This window comes from Rhincodon typus, chromosome 27 (genome assembly GCF_021869965.1).
Source record: "Rhincodon typus isolate 14 chromosome 27, sRhiTyp1.1, whole genome shotgun sequence".
NCBI classification, from domain to species: domain Eukaryota; kingdom Metazoa; phylum Chordata; class Chondrichthyes; order Orectolobiformes; family Rhincodontidae; genus Rhincodon; species Rhincodon typus.
Genome location: NC_063358.1, coordinates 38,964,507 through 38,986,169, shown reverse-complemented (window position 1 = coordinate 38,986,169; position 21,663 = coordinate 38,964,507). Strand labels below are relative to the sequence as shown.

The window sequence follows — 21,663 nt, the reverse complement described above, 5'->3', positions numbered from 1 at the left end:
AGCAAAAATGACTGTCAAAGAAACTGGCTTACCTACAAGTGAAATTTCAAAAGGTGGATTGTTTAGCACCACAGTTTGCTCCAGTTCAATACCTTGTCGAATGGTGTATGGTTAATGTCATTAGTTGTCCATTACCACCTCAATGAGTTAACAAATCACCTAATTGGAAGGCATGCTAAGCAAAACCAAGGGAACAGCATAAGAATTGATTGATTGATTTTATTGTCACGTGTACCGAATACAGTGAAAAGCTTTGTATACGAGCAGCAGAGGCAGATCACAGCAAGCAAAGGATGTACAGATCAAAAAGACCTACAGGCATGCAGGTTATATTATTTGAGGCTAGAGTCCATTCAACAGTCTGATAATGGCTGGAAAGAAGCTGTTCCTGAACCTGTTTGTGCGTGTGTTCAGGCTTCTGTATCTTCTGCCTGACAGAAGAGGTTGTAGGAGGTCATTACCAGGGTGTGATGGGTCTTTGATGATGTTGGCTGCCTTTCCACAGCAGCAAGCCGTGTAAATGGAGTCCGTGGATGGAAGGTTGGCTTCAGTGATGGTCTGGGCTGTGCACATCACCTTCTGTAGTTTCTTATGGTCTTGGACAGAGCTGTTGCTATACCAGGCCAATATGCATCCGGGCAGTATGCTTTCAATGGTGCAATGCAGAAGCTGGTGAGGGACCTTACGGACATACCAAATTTCCTGAGCCACCTGAGGAAGAAGAGGCATTGTTGTGCTTTCTTAACTGTGTTATTTATGTGGGAAGTCCAGGACAGGTCGTCGGTTATCGTCACTCCGAGGAACTTGACGCTCTTCACTCTCAACCTCAACCTCAATTCCATTGATGTCAATGGAGGCGTGTTCTCCTCCTTTCTTTCTGAAGTCGATGATTAGTTCTTTAGTTTTGTCGACGTTGAGAGAGATTGTTTTCATTGCGTCACATCACCAAGCCCTCCACCTCCCTTCTGTATTTTGACTTGTCATTGTTAGATATCCGTCCCAATACGGTGGTGTCATCAGCGAAACTGTACATGGCATTCGTTCGGAATTTGGCAACAGTACTAGGTGTACAGGGATTACAGCAAGGGGCTGAGGACGCTTCCTTGGGGGGCTCCAGTGTTGCGTATTATCGTGGAGGAGGTGCAGTTACCTATCTTCACTGATTGCGGCCTATGGGTCAGAAAACTGAGGATCCAACTACAGAGGGCGGAGCCATGACCAAGGTCACGCAGTTTTGAGATCATTCTGGAGCAGATAATGGTGTTGAAGGCGGAGCTGTAGTCAATGACCAGGAGTCTGCCATAGGTGTCTTTGTTGCCCACATGTTCCAGGGATGAGTGCAGGGCTAGGGATATGGCATCATCTGTGGATCTGTTATGTCGTTAGGCAGTTATGTTGGTAGATCAAGGCAGGTTGGGAGACTGGAGTTGATGTGGGCCGTGACCAACCTCTCAAAGCACATCATGATTATTGAAATCAGAGCTATTGGTAAGAGACTACTCGTGCAGTTCCAGCAAAGGCATGCCATCAACAAAATAGACTACATGACATTCTTTAGATCTACTTCCTTGGCATTTTAAGCGCTGCACCAGAACTCTCCCATCTATGACATGGTAGCTAACAATGAAACCAAGTGAAAACTGGTCCATACAGTCAATGTTAAAGGCAAGCTGCAGCAGCATATTGCCAAATATCTCAAAAATTATTCTTTATTGATTGGGACCAATGTCAGTATTTCAGTAAACCAGTACAGTTGGTTCTGATATAACGCAATTGTTCCATTCTCATGCGATCTCCCATTGTAAAAAAAATCATGCTATAGCCGCACAATTTAAACTAATGGGGCCGGAATCGAGTTACAGCCAATACAGGTAAGGAAAGTTCACGTTCTACAAATCGTGGTCTAAATTCTTCAATCACGTTAAAGCCAATTTGCGTTGAAGAAACACACATTATAGCAGAACCAACTGTATTTATTGCCTATCCCTAATCACCCTCAAGATAATATGGGCAGCTTCCTTCTGGCGGAGTAGCTGTCCATGTAGTTATACTCTCAGAACTGTTAGGAAGTGTAACACTTCAGACAAGGAGAGGTGGGTGAGGCATATGGGACAATTTCAATGATTACCTCATCATTTCCACACCGCTTTTTTATGGCCTCTATTCAGTGCAGGTAGTAGAAGGCCAAAGATGCAGACACCCACCATTGTTTCCTTTATGGAAGCAAGTATCTCGGGGTTGAAGATTTAAAATGTTTTTTCTTTCAGAGTCTTAAGAGGGCACAGAGAGCATAACCGACATAGTAAAGAAATATGAAGGAAAGAAGGAACACAAAAGTACAACATTCAAAAATCTCAATTGTGAAAAAATTTTAACTGTTACATTTACATTTTCTGTAAAACCACAACGGGATGCTTTTGCAGGAAATTTCAGAGGCGTTAATCTTCATTTAAAAAAAAAATTAGTTATGCTCAAGTAGAAAAACAATGAAATCTACTCTTGATCAGACTTCAAGAGTATACAGCATGACCATTTAGATCAGATGAAGCAAGGGACAGAAATGCAATATGGGTCATATGCTCAAAAGTTATAAACAGGTAGAACAGATTTTCACTGGGAAATTACATTAAATCTGTGTTGGGTTTGTGCGCGATCAGGCATGTCTCTATTTACATAATAGTTTAAATAAATTGATTAAAACCTCCTGTTAGTTTTTGTCAATGTAAGTCTTAATAGCATTCAATGTGTAAAATGAAGAAAAACTGACAGCCAGAGTTGCTGTGAGCATAAGTCCAGGTATAATCTACACAGTACACCAAGTGAAACTGGACAAATACAACTACTCTTGAATTCGGGTACAAAGACTGCTCTGTGACATGTGACCAGGAAAGAGAACAACTGCTATTTAAATTGGTGGCATAGAGCTAACATTACCAAGAGACCCTCGGCCTCTGTTTACTAGTTATGTGGCAGTATGCAGGTACAAATTATATCCTAATGTTAAGACTACCATGGATGTACTGGAATAGTAGGAATAACTAAAGGTCTAAGAAGTTGTTTTATAAGAACAAGAACAGAAATAGAATGTAATGTGATTATGGTTGAAAGTGTACAGATTTTTGAGAAGGTGCAGTAAAATGACATGACATCCAAATCATGTCTATAACTGGAGCAACATGTCCAACTGTCTGCTCATTCACTTCTTCCTCTCTGTCATCTGCTTTACAGCACTTTGTAACCCAGCAATAGTGAAGGAACAGTGATGTATTTCCTAATCAGGATAGTGAGTGGCTTGGACAGGAACTTGCAAATGGTGGTGTTTTCCTTGTATCTGCTGCCCTTGACCTTTTAGATGGTAGTGGTTGTAGATTTGGAAGGTGCTGTTTAAGGAGTCTGCTGAATTTCCGCAGTGCATCTTGTACACTGCTGCTAGAGGACGTCAGCAGTGCATGCTCGTGGATGTGGCACCAGACAAGCAAGTTGCTTTGTTCTGGATGGGGTCAAGGTTCTTTAGTGTTGCTGGAACTGCATCCATCCAGGAAATTGGAGAGTGAAAAATAACATGAAGGAGGCTGCCTTTACAACTTTTCCCCAAATCAGTTGATCTCCACGCATCTTCAATTATCCCATTAAATAGCCATTCTACACAAGGACCCTCCCGACTGTATGGCTCCATTCTTGTATGAATATCTCATTGTTCTGTTGCTCTTTTCCACCCTCTCTGCTACCCATTTCACAGAATCACACAAGTCTTATAGCACAGGATACCATTTGGTCCATTGTGTTCACACCAACTCTTCAAATTAGTATCATTACCTAGTGCCAATCTCTTGCTTCATCTCCACACTGTTGCACATTATTTCTATGCAAACAATTGTTGAATGTCTTTTTCAATGCCTCAAATTGAACCTGTGTCCATTCATAAAATGTGATACTCATCTCCCAAGGCTCAGGGCTGCTCTTTGATGGTTTCCCAGCACAAGGTTGGAAAACCAGCTCAGTACTCATTATGCTTCTAATTTAAGGCACACAGGGTGCCTTTCTCAGCTGCTTTTAGGCTTGCTCATGCTCCTCATCAGATTATGTTAGAAAGTACTTAGAGTACATTTGAAAGCACCAAGTTATCAAATATTTCAAATAATGTTTTGAAGGATCAATATGCCAGTAAGCTTCGCATGGATGTTTTGTTTCTGCGATTTTGGAGCAGCGTGGTAGAGGTATTACTTGTTTTTTTTTTGGTTCATAGTTTGTAAGGTCTTTTAACAGGATAAACTGAAACCCAGGATGAGGCTTCAGCATAAAATGAAGAATGACATCACAGGAAAACTATATGCTCACTGGTTAGTAATAGCTGCTAATTTGATTACCATTGCTTTCAGATTAAAAAGTAAATACGAGAAATATTTTACACAAATAAAAGTAAAAACCAGAAGGAGACTTTAACAAAAATACAAATTAAGAACTGAGTAAACAAAATAGAGATGCAGGGCCAGACAATGTGTTGTACCTGCATCAAAAACAAATCGCAAGCTCAGCATCTGTGGAGAGATTACAAACCCTCTCACTCCCAGTTACGTGGACTGTACATCCTCACACCTATCTCCAGTCTACTGTATTCACTGCTCACAGTCTGGTCTCTTCTACACTGGGGAGATGAAACATTGACTGGGCAACCACTTTGCGGAACACCCAAGTTCTGTCCACAAAAATGACCCTGAGCTTCCAGTTGCCTGCCATTTCAACACATCATGATCCCCGGCAAACAAGTGTGTCAGGCTTGCTGCAGTGTTCCTGCAAAACTCAGCACAAGTTCGAAGAACAGTATCTCATTTTCTGCTTGGGGTCCCTGCAGCCTTCAGGATTCAACGTCAAGTTTAATAATTTTAGGGCCTGAGCATCTTCTTCCATGTCCTTTACCCATCCCCAGGCTCTCATCACATGGGCTGTTACCACAACCATCCCATTCTGAGCTAATGGTCCCCATGAGCAGCTATTGATTCTCCTAGGCTAAGCATTACCCATTCCTTTGGTGCCCAACTGCTGTTCTGTCTCTCTCTAGGCTCCATCTCCACCTATTGTTTATTTCTCCCTCCCCTCCCCTCCCATCTTCAGCATTTATACCAACCTTTAACTAGTTACAGTTCTGAACAAGGATCACTGGACCCAAAACATTAACTCTGCTTTCTCTTCATAGATGCTGCCAGACCTGCTGAATTTCTCCAGTAATTTCTATTTTTGTTTCAGATTTTCAGCATTTGCAGTTTTTTTTGTTGTATCTGCATGACAGAGGAGTTGGTGGGACCCCATTGGAGTTCATAGCGACCACATCTGTAGTGTTGGTCTTTTAAGAAAATCTGGTTCAGAGTTGATGAGCTGGAGTCTGAGCTTTGAACACTGCAAAGTTCAAAGGGAGGGAAAGAGTTACCTGGATGCTGTGTTTCAGGAGCCAGACACACCTCTTAGATTAATTATCTCAAATTCTGTCAGTGGTCAGGGACAGGAGAGTATGACTATGAATGAGGCAGGCCGAGGGATCCAGGAGGTAGTGCTGTAGAAGTCTCAACCCTTGTCCTTGTCCAACAGGTTCAAGATTCTTGCTTCCTGTGTGCTTGCAGAGAGATGAGGTTTGGGAATTGAATATCCAAGGGTACTCAATGTTTTGAAAAGATAAGCAGGAAGGAAAAGGAGGTGGTGTACCTTTGCAGTAAAGCAGTAGATCGGAGCTGTCATGAAAAATGATCCCAGCACTGGAGATCAAAACGTAGAACAGCTCTGGGTAGAAATAAGAAACAGCAAAGGAAAGAAGCCCTTGGTGGGAGTGATCTACGTGTCCCAAATTGTGGTCCCACAGAATGGCAGAGTATAAACTTGAAAATACTGGGAGCCTGCAAAAGAGGTACATCAGTAATCATTGGTGATTTAAATAGGCTTATAGACTGATTACTCAAATTGGCAAGGGTAGCCTCAAGGGAGAGTTCATTGAATGTATTAGAGATTGTTTCTTAGAGCAATATGTTGTGTAACCAACCAGGGTCCAGGCTATTCTAGGTTTGGCACTGTGTAATGAGGTGGGATTAATGAATAATCTTATAGTAAAGGATCCTTGAGGGAAGAGTGATCATAGCATACTAGAATTTCAAATTCAGTTGGAGGGCAAGAAACTAGAGTCTTTCATTACATTTAACTCGAGTGCTGATTATGTGGATATAAGGATAGATTTGGCCCTTGTGAGCCAAGAGATAGGACAGTTGATGAGCGGTGGCAGATGTTTGAGTCGTCACTCAATTGCATCCAACTAAAACAAATTACAGAAAAAGGGAGAAAAACAAGTATGTATCCATTCATTACAGATAGCAACAAATACCCCACATTAAAATGATTAAAACTGGATTGCATTTTATAATTTTTGTTCTTTCTACCATCATTAGTTGTTATATTGTCTGATAACTATTAAAACAGTGACACTACCTCATACGTCACATGTAACAATGATGGAGAGTGTCAATTAGCTCAGCCGGCAGGACAGCTAACAGTGCAGGTTCAATCCCTACATTAGCTGAGGTTACCGCAAGAGAGTCTCCTTCTCAACTTCTCCCCTCGCCTGAGGCATGGTGATCCTCAGGGTAAACCACCACCAGTCGTCTCTCCCTCTCTACTGAGAGCAGCTCTATGGTCCTCTGGGACTACGGCAACTTTACCTTTAATGATAAATGTATTGCAGTGGAGTGTGCTTAAATTAGCTGTTTAATACACTGTATTAACTTTCTTTTTCTCTAACCAGAATGCATCTAAGTTATTACCCATCAGTGAAAATTTCTTTATAGAAGCAGCTAGGCAAAAATTAATTGATATTCACAAATAATTTTCAACAGCCTCAAATTGTTATTGCTGTTTCACATGAAGGGATGCAAAATGAACTGCCACACAGATGGCTTTGACTTCATGGGAATAGTTTTATATTCCAGTTCTACTTTGAAAAACATAAATTTCAACCAAGTGTTTTCAAACAAGATAAGCATACAATCTGCAACACATTTAACAAGGCAAGTTTATGTTGATATCTAGCTAGTTCTCATAACACAAATTAAATCTCAGTATTTCTTTATGAAAGTGAATGCATTACTGCATCTAATCATAAAGATGTGTTCAGAGATTTATGAAAGGTACACAGCAGAAGCATTTGTTTTCAAGAAACTACAGGATTCCTTTATAGATAACAAATGAAGTTAACCACTTGCAACTGCATTGCTAAGAAATTAACTGGTGAGAACTGGGACGTGAAATTGGCAAAATAGTGGTAGCTGAGAATTTTGCACGGGTTGGGTGGGTGGGAGTGGCTGTGGGGAGACTTAAGTAATTTTGACAGAAATCATTGTGCCTTTAGTGCAAAGATATCCACTTCCTGTGCACATTTTGATTCAAAGCATCCTCACTGTGGCAAATCATATTACTTTATACTAAATTTTGCAAAGTAAATTTATTCACAATTGTCTAATCTATGAGCTTCATGACCAATATCACTGTTGCAAGAAATTTCCAACAGTTACGTGCAAAAGCTGCTGCAAGAACTATTTACAAATTTGCACAAAATAAGTGAAAGCTTAAATTGATCAAACTTGAATCTGAAAGGGTAGATCAAACTGACTGTGATAAATGAGTTCTCTCAATGCAAATCCTGATGCCTTTTTATATTTTTAAAAGTATCAATGAAACATGATTGCTGAGCAGATTTGAATTATTGTTTGCTAAGTTGTTGCTGGTAAATGCCAGAAAAAAAACTAAAGATGATGCTGCACAGATTGCTGTCAAGACACTGGCTGGCTTGATTTTCTTTCTTAATTGAAAAGTTGTGGCATTGATTTCATTAGTGACTCTGCCGATACCCACTTGCGGTATTAGTTTATTAAATTAAACTAATTTTTAACTTGGATGCCTGGAGACAGGAGAGGGGGTTGAAGCTTCAAACTCCACTTAGCAGAGAGCTCTTGGCGAGCACTCTTCAAATTGAAATTAAACTAGACAGCTTTTCTATGTTTATTGAGATCACAAAGTCCTGAAGACTCCATTAATGCTTCGGCAAAACCTCACATTCAAGTTTTAAATGTATGCATTAGCTTTAGATTGAATTGTAAGAATTAGGTTATTTTTAGTATTGGATTAGTCAATTGCTGCTAAAGTTCTGATTAAAAACTCACGTTGCAATTGAAATCATGTTGTTTGATTGAGTTTATTCTTTTGTTACCTGATAACCATGCCAACTCAAGGTTCAACACAATTCAGCAGACTAATTATAGTAACAGAAAGATCCCTCAATATTGTTACATTAGGACTTTTTTTTGTTTTTGTTTATCATCCAGGGATGTGGACATTGGCAGTGAAGCTAACGTTTACTGACCATCCTTAATTGCCCTGAAGGTGTTGGGAATCAGCTGCTTTCTTGAATTTTTAAGTCTGTGAAGTGAGAGTACACTCATGCTGCTGTTTAAAAACAAAAGGAGTTCCAGGGTTTTGCACAGGGACAATGAAGGAACAACAAAGTAGTCCCAAGTCAGGACAGCAAGAGGCTAGGTGAGGAACTTGTAGATCATAGTGTTCCTTTTCATCTGCTGCCTCGTAGGTGTAAGGTTTGCAGGCATTGTGAGGAGAATCTTGGCAATTTACTGCAATGCATCTTGGAAATGGTACAGACAACTACAACTGTGCATCAGTGGTACAGAGAACATACATGGTAAATGGTGGACAGAGTACCAATCAAGCAGACTGCTTTTTCCTGTATGGCATCAAACTTGTGTTGTTGTTGAAGAAAGTGCAAGCATCCAGGCAAGTGGAGAGTATTCCTTTACATACCTAATTTGTGCCTGTAAACAGGATTTAAGGAGTCAAGTAGTGAGTCACCCACTGCAGAATCCATAGGAGGGATAGGGATCCCTAGGTCCCTAGAAGGACCTGCTTCTGTAGCCACAGTATTTACAGAGGAGATCAGTTTTTGGTTAATGAAACCCCCAGAATGTTGACAGTGGAGGACTCAGGAATGGCAATATCATTGAACATCAAGGATCAATTGTGAGACTCCGTCTTATTTAAGATTGTCATTGCTTGGTACTTGAGTGGCACAAATGTTACTTGCACTTATGAGCCCTAGGCATAAAATGGAGCAAATTGAATTGGCTGCCATCTCTGCTAGATCTGTCCTGTGCCCAGAGATGTCCATAGCAGTGTCTGGGACTGAGTCATTACAGAGAATATCTGGCTTCTGCTTGACTACTCTCTGGGACAGCTCTCCCAGTTTTGGTACAAGGCCACAGATATAGAAGAAAGATTGAGAGGGCTGAGTCTGCTGTTGTCATTTCCACTGCCTGTTGATGTTCAGTAGTCCGAAAGGCTTAATTCCCTGCTTTACACTTTGTAGCAGTTTTGATACAACTAGGTGGCTCATTAGGCCATTTCAGTCAGCAATTATGAGTCAACAACATTGCTTTTCATCTACAGTCACATGTCAAACAGGCAACGGAAGGGCTGCAGATTCTTTCCCTTAAGTATATCACTAAGGTGAAGAGAAATTTCTTCACCCAGAGCACGGTGAGTCTGTGGAATTCTCTGCCATAAAAAGCAGTTGAGACCAAAAGAATGAATGCTTTCAAGGTGGAAGAGTTTAGATATAGTTCTTGGAGTTAAAGGAATCAAAGGGTATGGGAATAAAGTGGAAGCAGGGAACCGAGTTGGGTGATCAGCTACGATCATATGAACAGAGAAACAGGCTTGATTGATTGGCCCACACTACTTTTTTCTATGCTTCTCCAAACCAGATACTTTCCCATAATAATCAATATCTGTTATGGTGGGATGCAAATCCTGCTGCCAGTATATTCACAAGGGGTCCGGATTACTATTCCAGTGACATCGCTATGCCACTGCTTCCTCAATTCACATTATTTTATTGAAAGTGTTGAAGATGCCCAACTTCAAATATCTAGGTAAAAACAAAATAGAATCCTGTACAAATAAACTTCAATTAAAATGTATTAGGGCGCATAAAATAATAAAAATTGCAGAGCGGTAGGTGAGATATGCTAAAAAGAAATCAAATCAAATCACTCCAAATATTTTTTACAAAAGGTTTTGGCCACAATCTTCAATTTATCACACAGAAATTTAACACTGGAAATAATGAATCGTAGAATTAAAAGATCACATGAAAATTATTATTTTGTGTATAAAGTTCTACACATTACAGGTGTCAAGGGATATGGGAAGGGAGAGCAGGTGTGTGGCATCAAGACAGATGATCAGCCATAAATACTCTAGCTTCTATTTTCTATATTTCTGTAATATTTCTCACATTTTAAGACATAGCTAAGTCAAACCTGAAGATCAAATTCAAAGGGCTTTTAAAAGTGCTGCGAACTGAAGATATTGAGTAAAGTAGATTTTATACTGCCTAGTATGCACATAGTTTGAGAGTTTACTGAGAATTCAAGATGGCAGGCCAGAAGATTTTTAAAAATAGTTCATTGGCCAGTTTAAAAATCACTTTTCTCAAACCCTGCATAGTGTTAAAAAATAATGCAGAATAAATACTGAGGCTGTAATCCATGAAACAAATTGAACATGTGTTTTTCACCAAAGCCTAAACTCTAGTCCATTGAAAAAGAACAATGTTGGATAAAACACCCAAGGGCTGGTTAATTAAACAGAAAGTGTTACACCACTGAAGACCAGCTTGTCAATTTGATTTTCAACACAGTACAGCCTTCATGTTTAGTCATGTACACAAAACAATAACACTGGCTGCATTTCTCTTGTGAGAGAGAACACAAATAGCCAGTAAAACAAATGGATTAAAAACCAATAGTAGAAATTTATTAACTTTGGCAGCCTGAATTTAAACATCTTTGACATTATTAATAACTGTTCTGCTGATATTAATTAAAGGCGTGGAAATTGCTTTGGTATTTTTACACACACACACAGATCTTACGTTAACAGCACAGTCTTAAAATTAACAGAAAAATTAAACACTATAGCCCTTACAGGAAATTTATATGTGCAAGTAACTAAGGTACATGAGGAGAATGAAGGCTAATACAGCATTTTTTAATTAAATTCACTCATGGGATTTAGGCATTGCTGGCTAGACCAGCATTTATTGCCTATCCCTCATCGTCTTCAAGAAGGTGGTTGTGACCTGAGCTGTAGGTACGCCCACAATGCCAGTGAAGGAACAGCAATATATATCAAAGTCTGAATGCTGAGTTGCTTAAATGAGTACTTTAAGTTTGTGGGGTTCCCATGTATCTGCTACTGTTGTCTTTCAAGATGGAAGCAGTTGTGGGGTTGGAAGGTACTGTCTAAGGAACTTTGGCTCTGCCATACATTTTGTAGATGACGCACACTGCTGCTGCTGAGTTTTACCAGTGGAGGGAGTGGATGTTGTGCCAATCAGGTGGGCTATTTTATCCTGGATGGTGCCAAGCTTTGAATGTCAAGCTGCACTCATCCAGGCAATGTGGGGAGAATTCCATGAGAAGTCCAAAACTTCTGAATCTTGCCATGAGATACTGCACAAACTTTGGAGTCAAGAGGTGAGTTACTTGCCGCAAATTCCAACCCTCTGATCTGCTCTTGTAGCCACTGTATCTATAGGACTAATCCAATTCAACTTCTGGTCAATGGTAACCTTGAGGATGATGATGGGTGTTTCAGTTACAGCAACATCACTGAACGTCAAGGGGTGATGGTTAGGTTGTCCCTTTTGAATGGTCATTGTCTGACATGTGTGGCGTGAATGTTACTTGCCTCTTTTCAGCCCAAGCCTGGACACTGTACAGGTCTTGCTTCATTTGAACATAGACTGCTTCAGTGTGTTAAGGGAAATATTATCACTACCCAATCCTCCCATCCGATTCAACCAAACCCAATTGGAAATACTGAATCACGACTGCTTTAACACATTCCTTTACTATAGGAGGACATTCGTACCCAGTTCCACCCAACAGCCTCCTGCAACAGAACACTCTAAAGATTGTTAAAAGCTATGTAATAACATGTACAGCACTATTACATTGCTAATCTGTTACCTCTGCACATGTTCAGCAAAAATTTCACATTCCTGAAACTGCAAAGCACAGGAAAATTGGGCAAAACCAATTTAAGCTCCAAAAAATTCTAAGGATCACAATGACAAAACAATTAGCAAAAGTTACCAATGGGGAACAAATGGAAATCCTCACAAAATCATCAAGTGATTGCTTACAAGAAAACATTCAAACTTTATTAGAAATACTGTTGTTGCACATTTGACATGATACCCAAATTGGTTTTGAAATGCTGAATGCACCTGCTTACTCGTGGGAGTCAGATGAGGAAGGTAATGACAGAAACACATCCGAGATTACCCTTGTGGGAAGTCAATTGTCTGTTGTTGCTGTAAGAGCCCTCTCTCCCTTGTTGAGGAGCAGATTTATTTTTGATAAATACACAAGAGTATAAGTTTATCCATTTACCCAAAATGGATAAGAAGAACGCTGTTTATTTTTCAGGAAGCAATCAAACCAATTACTTCATTGTCTGACCATAACTCCCTCAAACCTCTGCCCAAATAATCTGCGGCAATGATTACCCACTTTCCATGTCTCTGCATTTATTTGCAACAACACAAGAACATGACTTCTGACTCATCTTCAGCAACTCTTACGAGCTTATGGTTTCCACACAATTTATGCCCATTATTTTTATTACTATGCTACAGTCCTCAAACATTTGCAGTCTTTCAACAGGCATTGCTGCCATGAGAAGAGTGGTTGTCACTTGCATTGACTTTTTATCCTCCTGGATAGAGATTGAAAATAGAGTTCAAATTGGAAGTGCCCCATATCAACATAGTAGAAATCACCCTTACTGTGGAAACCCATGAATCCAATTCAGGATTTGGCTAAACCTATAGGAATTTAAGCATTTTTAAAACACATTAGGTCAACAGGGACTGAAGCAGAATTTTTATTGGAATGGCCAAAGCTCAGTCAAAACAATGGGATATTCAATTAAATTTTTATATTATTTATTATACTATTGATTATTCTATTGATTATTGATATTTTATATTATTGTTGACAGTAATTCCCAACTTGAGTACTGAAATGGAAATAAGCGTAGTTACTACCGCAATGCAACAATCAAAATCACCCCATGAAGCAGTTTTCTGAGGCACTGCTGGTGAAAGGAAAGCCACCAAATTTTGAGTCAGTGACATCAAGGCTTGGATTAGGTTATCTGGCTAATATCATTTGAGCACTGCTACTTGTTTGGATGATCTTCCATCAGAAAGGTCTACAGCCAGAAATGCTTACCAATTTGCTTTCAGGCACCTGGAGTTTGCCGATGATGCAAGTAGGGAAGATTTCATAGCACCAATACCTCGGGATACTACAAGATAATTTCAGCTAAGAGTTTAGTAACATTGAAACGTCAGTGCATTAACTTAGAGAACCAATGTTACTTAGACATTTTTATTTTTCTCCCATCTGACAGGCAATTGGATATACTCCAAAAATTACCCTTTAAATGAGGGGGATTCTCTAGGTATCACGAAATTCTGATTCTTTTTGTTTCAATTAAGGTTACTGGAGATCTTAGCCATTACTATTGCATGAAATCCAGTAGTTCCAATTCAAAGGATTGAACATCAGAAGATGCACTTCAGATGCACAGTGAAAACGGAAAATTGCTGGGTATGCTGAATCTTTTAGTTGTCCATTTCAACTCAAAACAGAGGTTATAGCCAATTTAAAGCATCAACTATCCTGTGGCTGAAATTAAACCAACTCATAATATAGCAAGGTCTCACTGGTCAGGCAGCAAGTCGAGAAAAGGTGTTTCTCAAGCTCTAACCAGGAAATGCATCCCTGGGTGATCTGTTTCTACCCGTGTCACTAGTTGAAGTGCATCATCAATTCAGCAGTGGCAGCAATTGCAGCTCCTTGCACTTTGCCCAGATGGTCATCAAATGACAGCAGAATATGGGTATTTAACATGGACCGAGTCTGCAGCGCTTGACTATTAATGTTATCAAAAAGGAATTTTGCTTATCACAGAGAAAGTGTTGTGTATACAGAACTACTAATCCAATAGCCTTAAACTGGAAACGATCACCACCCCACCTGCTCTAGCCCATGTGACTCCAGATGTACAGCAATGTGGTTCCTTCTGAATTGCCCTCAAATACTAGCAAGCCACTTGGTTCAAGGGAAATTAGTGATAGGCAACAGTTGCTGGCCTCTGCAGAAGCAAAATCTCGTCTCTCTCATCATGCAAACAGCAGCTAAATATTCAATCCTTTTTAAAACACTCATCAGTTGTCAAGCTGAGGACTTCAATTTCTATTTTACTAAATCAGAAGAGACCTATACTATCCTGCCCTTCGCAGTTGTCCTCACTAAACCTGCTATTTCCTCTGTTAAACTAATGCAAGGTATTACTCAATACACAAAAACTTGGCTTCATTCTTGGATGACTGATCTGTTCGAATATAATCTTAATTGTACTGGTACTGACTGGAATGGCAGCCACAGCCTTAGACTCCAGGCAGTGGGACAAAGGTTTCAACTGTCTCTGCTTCCCAATAGCATTATGTCTGGTACAGTGAAATTTTTTAACTGGAGATCTGATTACTTAATAGACTTGCATTATTTTAAGTCTCAATTTGCTTGCATGCTAACTGCCACTGTCAAAACTCAATTAAGCCAGGCAGGGAGTAGTGGTACCAGTTTGGCCACCTGAATTTGTTCAGGGAAGATATGCATGAATGAGGCTCTGACGCAACTTGCAGCAGCCATTCCTTCCAGTGTAGGTATGAAAACCTTAGTTGTATCAAAGTTGCACTGAAAAATATTACTTACTTGTTTTGCCTGACCTCCCCAAGTAGCAGACATTCTTATCTTAAAATGAGAATGCAACGTAATTCAGTATCTAACCTTCACGGCATGTAACTTGGTGGACATAACTAACCATTCAATTGCTGGACAGACTCTAGATAGTCATACATAATTTCTAATCAAACTGTTCAGAGACATTATTATACACCTCTGGAGCAGGTGGGATTTTTAAGTTTTCCACTAATTGTCAATCATTTGGATAACCTGTAAATACGAGGATTGAGATAGGGAACTGAAATTCAACAGCAATGGATTATTTACCGCAGCTCAGTGATCCAAAACGATGTTCCAGGCACGTACACAGATTATTTATTACAGAAATGTCATTCATCAATTCAATTACTGGAATACCTTATCAGATTATCAAGAACCAACTGAATTAGTTTCCTGGTGTATGGTGCTCAGGGTTAACAATATAACACTCATTCTCTATCCTCAAAAAGACACAAAAACTAAAAACTGACATTAAAAACAAGTAATTCACATTCATACATGACATGGCAAAGCACGTCATAGCCAACGAAACACTTCTGAAGAAGTGCAGTTACTGTAGCAATGTAGGAAAAGTGGCAATCAAGTTGCACCTACCAGGTTCCTCAAATACTAAATTAATAAACTGATTAACTTGTTTCAATTATGCTGAAAATAAATATTGATCAGAACAAGGTGGAAACGCATCAGCTCATCTTCAGTTAGTGGCAGTGGATCTTCTACATCTATCTGGAAGAGCAGTACTGTCAGTATGACACTAACAAGCCAGTTTGGATTTCAGCACATGCTCAAACCTAGCAAGTTTGAACCTTGAAAAATGTAGTCTTGACCCGGGCACCAATTGGCAAGGAGTAAACATCAAAGAAGAAATCCAGAAATTATAGGAGATTCTACAGTCTGGGGAAAAAGGTGAGACAGACAGAAATTTCCATGTTTCTCTAACCGTTAAAATGAGTCCTGTATGGTTGGAAAGTTCCGCGGTCCCAGTGTGAAGGACATCAAGGAGAGAGTGCAGCATGTTTTGCAACGGGAAAGAGATTGTGACAGGTCAGTATTTATGATACAGTGGGAGGGATTGAAGTCTTATGGTCTGATTTTCAAATGCAAGGAGCAAATTGAAACCCCTGGAATGTAATCCTAGTGTCAAATGCACAAGCGAGTAGAAACAGGAAGATAAGGAAAGAACATTACATGACTTGAAACCTAACGTAGGACAGAGGGCTTTAGATGCTTAAACATTTTTGACCAGTTCTGGGGCAAGAGGGATCTATCTATTCAAAAAGGGCAGAAGGTTTACTTGTGTGGTTAGGGAGGTTTCAAACTAAACCAGCAGAGAATGGGCTCCAGAGTGTAGGGGTAGAAGACAGGAATATAGGTTGTTCAGTGTATTGAATAGAACTGTAAACCTGGCGTTGTATTCTTGATCATCTTTAAGTTCCTTCTATCTAATATGGTACTACTACTTTTGGTAGCTTTTGCATGCGTGGACAAGATTGATAAGCTACATGCACAAATAGTCATGTTGAAATAAGATATAGCAGTATAATAACGGAAAAATAGATTAAAGGTGGTGAAGATTAATATGGTGCTTAATATTCATTGATACAAAAAGTGTATAGAAAAGACAGGGAAGGAAAAAGCAAATCAGTTTTGTTAGATTTAATATGAACAAGGATAGGAACATGTTGCTAAACTTCTGAATATCGAGAAAGAGGTAGAGGGAAAAACCTACAGTGAAATTAGAGATGTAAGTGGTGATATTGGGGAATTGCATTACTCATGTATTGAGTTGATAAATGCTAATGGTGGAGAGAAAGGAATTTCTGGAGTGAGTTCAAGTGCATTTTCTTAAGCATTGTTTTCTCGATCCAACCAGGAAGGAGGTATTGCAGGATCTGGTGCTGAGGAATTATGTCAACCAAATGCTAATGTGGGAACACTGGAGTAGGAGAGATAATTCTTTCATAAGGTTTAAACTGGTAACAAAAAGGAGCAAAGAACAATCTAAAGTAGAATTTCAGAATCGGATAAGGGTTTCCTTCAAAAGAGATCCAGCAGAGCAAAATAGGGGAAAAAAAAGTTCATAGGATAAACTAATGGAACAATGGGTGATTTTAAAGAGCAGATTTTTCAAGCAAGATTGAAAATACTGCAAAAATGACGAAAGGAAAGAGAATCAAAGCTAGGGCTGCTTGGATGACAAAAGGAGATAGAAAATATGGTCAAAATAAAACATGAATGTTGTGTTGTATTTCAGGTGAATTCTTTAAATCAGAATCGGGCCAAAAGTAATCAAATGGGAGCAAAAGGGAAAATAGGCCAGCAAAGATAAAATGTAATCATTAAACGGCAGTTAACATAGAGATAGAAATTTTTGTTTTAACTGATTCGTAAATAATAATAGTAAGATAGAGAGTTGGGCCTGTTAGGGACAAAGAGGATGAGAAATGCATAGCAGGCAAGGTAATGCTTGAATATTTAGCCAGTGCTCTCATGTTTTAAAGGAAAAGGATATTGACAAAATATTAACAGAATCAGCAATGTTAGAAGTTTTCAGTCCAAAGGCACCACTACCTGATGTTCCTCAGGGTAGAGTCCTTGGTAAAACCATCTTCAGTTGCCCGTCCCTCCATCAAGAGGTCAGGAATGAAAATATTCATTGATGATTGCATAATGTTCAGCACAATTCCTGACTCAGACACTGAAGAAATGCATGTTTTTATGGCAATAACCAGACTTGGCCTGGTAAGTGGCAAGTGGCAAATAATATTCATGCCACAAATCTCCACGGTGACTATTCAACATTTACAAGGCACAAGTCAGGAGTGTGATGGAATGTTCCCCACTTGCCTGGATGAGGACAGTTCCAACAACACTCAAGAAGCTCAACACCATCCAGGAGAAAACAGCTTAGTTGATTAGCATCCTACCCACCAACTTCAACATCCAATACCCTTCACCACTGATACACAATGGTACCAGTCTATCAAGATTGCTTCATAAGAACCTTCTCAACCACCTAAAATCCTACCACCTAGAAAGACAATGACAGCAGATGCTTAGGAATTCCACCAGCTCCACGGTCTCATGCAAGCCATACACCATTCTGACTTTGAATTATATCACCATTCCTACAGTGGTGTCTGGTCAATATCCTGGAACTCCCTTTTTAATAGGGCCATGGTCCACCTACACACCAAGAACTGCAGCAACAAGTTAGCTACTTGCCACTGTTTTCTCCAGGGCAATTTGGGCAATAAAGGCTGGCCCAGGCAACATTCTATGAATGAATTTTAAAACAAAAGGTTACAGGCAGTAGATCATTGGAGAGGTTGGCTATGCTTAGGATATCTAAGTCACCTAGTCCAGATAGCATGCGTCCCAAATAAGGGAAGGCATCAGAAGACTGGAGATTGGAAAAATGACTCCTTTATTCAAGAAATGGTACGAGGACATTGTTAGGAGTGGAGGCTGGCCAATTTAACATCAATAGATGTCATGATAGCCAAGGTTGAAGGGAAGACAATGGATGTTGTGCAGAAGGATTTTAAGAAAGCTTCTGACATACTATCACATAAAGGCTGGTTATTAAATTGAGGCTCATGGAACAGGAAGGTCAGCGCCAGCTTGGATAAAGAAAATTTGGTTTAAGAACATAAAATAGCAATCTATGGTAAATAATCATTCAATAAGTCATATGTAACTTTTAAACACAAAAAATAGATAAACTTGAGCTACACTGCAATGCCTGAGAAGACGTAGCATGTGAAATCTTCCATTTAGTCACTACCTACTTTTACTCAGATCTGAGATCTCAAATTAAAATTGCGCTTTTTCTGGGGAAAAATCCATTAGAGGATTTGCAATATCTCACAAAAACAAAGTTTTAGGTGAGAACTGGTTGCATGGTTTTATGCAATGGAAATTTCTTCCTACAAATCTCATTTTCTATCAGGTATGTCTAACTTGCTGCGCCCAAAGCACTTGCAATCCAGACACTGAAATCAAGTCAACTGAATGCTATTTTACAGTTCCATTTCTCGTTTGTCTTCACATTTTATGGGGCTGCAAGTCTGGAAAGGTTTGTTTTCATCACTACTGCCTCACAGATGCGACATCCTAGTTCTGGCTCATTCCAGCAATTTGAGAACACTCATTTGTAGCCCTAAAACCTGCACAACCCATGAAATCAGGGCTTAGATACCTTATGTTACCACTAAACAAATGAAATCCCAAGTTTTGTTACAACTATCTCCCACCTTGTCCTTTTACCCATCATTCCCCTTTTTAGATTAGATAGGGTGGACAGTGGGAGCCTTTTCCCTCGGATGGTGATGGCTAGCACGAGGGGACATAGCTTTAAATTGAGGGGTGATAGATATAGGACAGATGTCAGAGGTAGGTTCTTTACTCAGAGAGTAGTAAGGGCGTGGAATACCCTGCCTGCAAAAATAGTAGACTCGCCCACTTTAAGGGCATTTAAATGGTCATTGGATAAACATATGGATGATAATGGAATAGTTTAGGTTAGATGGGCTTCAGATTGGTTTCACAGGTCGGCGCAACATCGAGGGCCGAAGGGCCTGTACTGCGCTGTAATGTTCTATGTTCGTTCATTAAAAGAAGCATAGCACAGAGGTGTTCTGTCTCCACACATATAGAATATCTGGCAAGGATTAAGTCAGCAGCAGCAAGGGCAACTCTCAGCAGATCCTCTCCTGCTATACAGAAACCGTAACGTTCAACTGGATGGATCAAATGACCTTTTCACATGCATACTTTTTTCTGGGTTTGTTCAATTGCGTTTTCAGGTTGTTCCAATGGAGATGCAAATCTCTGGGACAAAAATCCACATTCTACAGTTTGAAGGCACTGCATGTCAACAGATTATGTCCAAAATCTGGAGTCTGTTTGTAGTTAATTGTTACTTACCAAAACCTGAATGCCTTCTTTTTCAACAGGAGCCTTGTCATAGGTGGCTTCACAAACTCGAACCAGTGTGGTAACACCATACTTTTTGAGTTCCTGGGAAGATACAACAATAATTTGCATTAAAACGATTCTTGCGGAAGACTTTTTTTCCGTTTCTGCTTTCACTGATTGGTTGGTTTGAATGGTAGTCCTGGTTTGTCAGGGGCGACAGTCAACTGTGAGTAAGAAAATAAAGGCAATGTCACAATGGAGGATGGTCAGTTTTATTATTGTGAAAGGCTTTATATGGGTTCCCACACAACATGACAGGTAGGAGCTTGTGGTTTATGGGCTGACAGACCAAGCAACTGCTGGATATCAGTCCGTAGCTGTAGGAAATGCTACCAGTAACTAAAGGCTTGCACACCCTGGGCCTTTGGGAAAAAAAAACTAATCACAGGCCTTACTTTTAAATCACTTCGTATTCTTTCTTATTAAAGCTGTATTTTTTTTTTTGTTTCAATAAGAACGAGGAGACTAGGGTGCTGCATCTTAATAAAGGAAACTTTGAAGATATGAGGCAAGTTGGCCTCAATAGATTGGGGAGAGTTATTAAAGGGATGGCGTGGATAGGCAATGGCAAACATTCAAGGCATGCATGGGGGATCTGCAACAACTGTTTATTCCTGTCTGGCACAAAAGCAAAATGGGTAAGAGGGCCAATCCATGACTTACAAAAAGAAATTAGAAATAGTATCCCATCAAAGGAAGCAGCATACAGACTGGCCAAGAAAAATAATATGTCTCAGGATTGGGAGCAGTTTAGAATTCAGCAAAGAAGGACCAATGGATTGATTAAGAAGGGGAAAATACAGTACGAAACCAAGCTTGCAGGGAACATAAAGACTGACACTAAGAATTTCTATAGGTACGTGAAGAGAAAGAGATTGGTGTTGACAAACGTAGGTCCCCTACAGATAGAAGTGGGGGAAATGTATAAAAGGGGACAAAGAAATGGCTGAGCAACTGAATACATACATTGGTTTTGGCTTCACAAAAAAGGCCACAAATCATATACCAGAAATTTTAGAGAATGCAAGATTTAGTGAGAGGGGAAGAATTGAAGGAGATCAATCTTAGTAGAGAAATGGTGCTGGGAAAATTGACGGGATTGAAGGTGGATGAATCCCCACGGCCTGATAATCGACAACCCAGGGTATCTAAGGAAGTGGCTCTAGAAAAAGTGGATGCATTGGCAGTCATCTTCCAGGATTCTATAGACTCTGGAACAGTCCCTGCAGATTGGAGGATAGCTAATGTCACTCCAATATTCAGGTAGAGAGAAAACAGGGAATTATAGACCAGTAAGCCTAACATCAGTAGTGGGGATAATTGTCAAATCCAATATCAAGGACTTTATAGTGGAGCATTTAGATAACAGTGGCAGGACCAGACAGTCAGCGTGGGTTTATGAAGGGGAAATCATGCTTGACAAATCTGTTAGAATGCTATGAAGATATAACAAGTAGTGTTGACAAGGGGCAGCCAGTCGATGTGGTATATTTGGACTTTCAGAAAGTGTTTGACGAAGTCCCACGTGAGAGATTATTGTGTAAGATTAAAGTACAAGGGACTCAGGGAAGTGTCTTGAGATGGATAGAAAACTGGTTGGCAGAGAGGAAACAAACAAGAGGAATTAATGGGTCCTTTTCAAGTTGGCAGGCAGTAACTACTGGGATGCCACAGGGATTGGTGCTGGGGCCTCAGCTATTCACAATAATATATTAATGATTTGGATGAGGGAACAAAATGTAACATCTCCAAGTTTGTG

At 39.8% G+C, this 21,663-nt stretch overlaps 1 protein-coding gene across 4 annotated transcripts in view; it reads right to left on the bottom strand.

The window, feature by feature from the left end:
• Positions 1-21,663, bottom strand: part of LOC109922788 (protein tyrosine phosphatase type IVA 2) — a 114,293-nt gene that overhangs the window by 12,272 nt on the left and 80,358 nt on the right. For all 4 annotated transcript variants that reach the window (XM_048612997.1, XM_048612994.1, XM_048612996.1 and 1 more), the window contains exon 3: positions 19,854-19,946. In XM_048612997.1, coding sequence (XP_048468954.1) covers positions 19,854-19,946 — 93 coding nt within the window. The remainder of the gene's footprint in view (positions 1-19,853; positions 19,947-21,663) is intronic.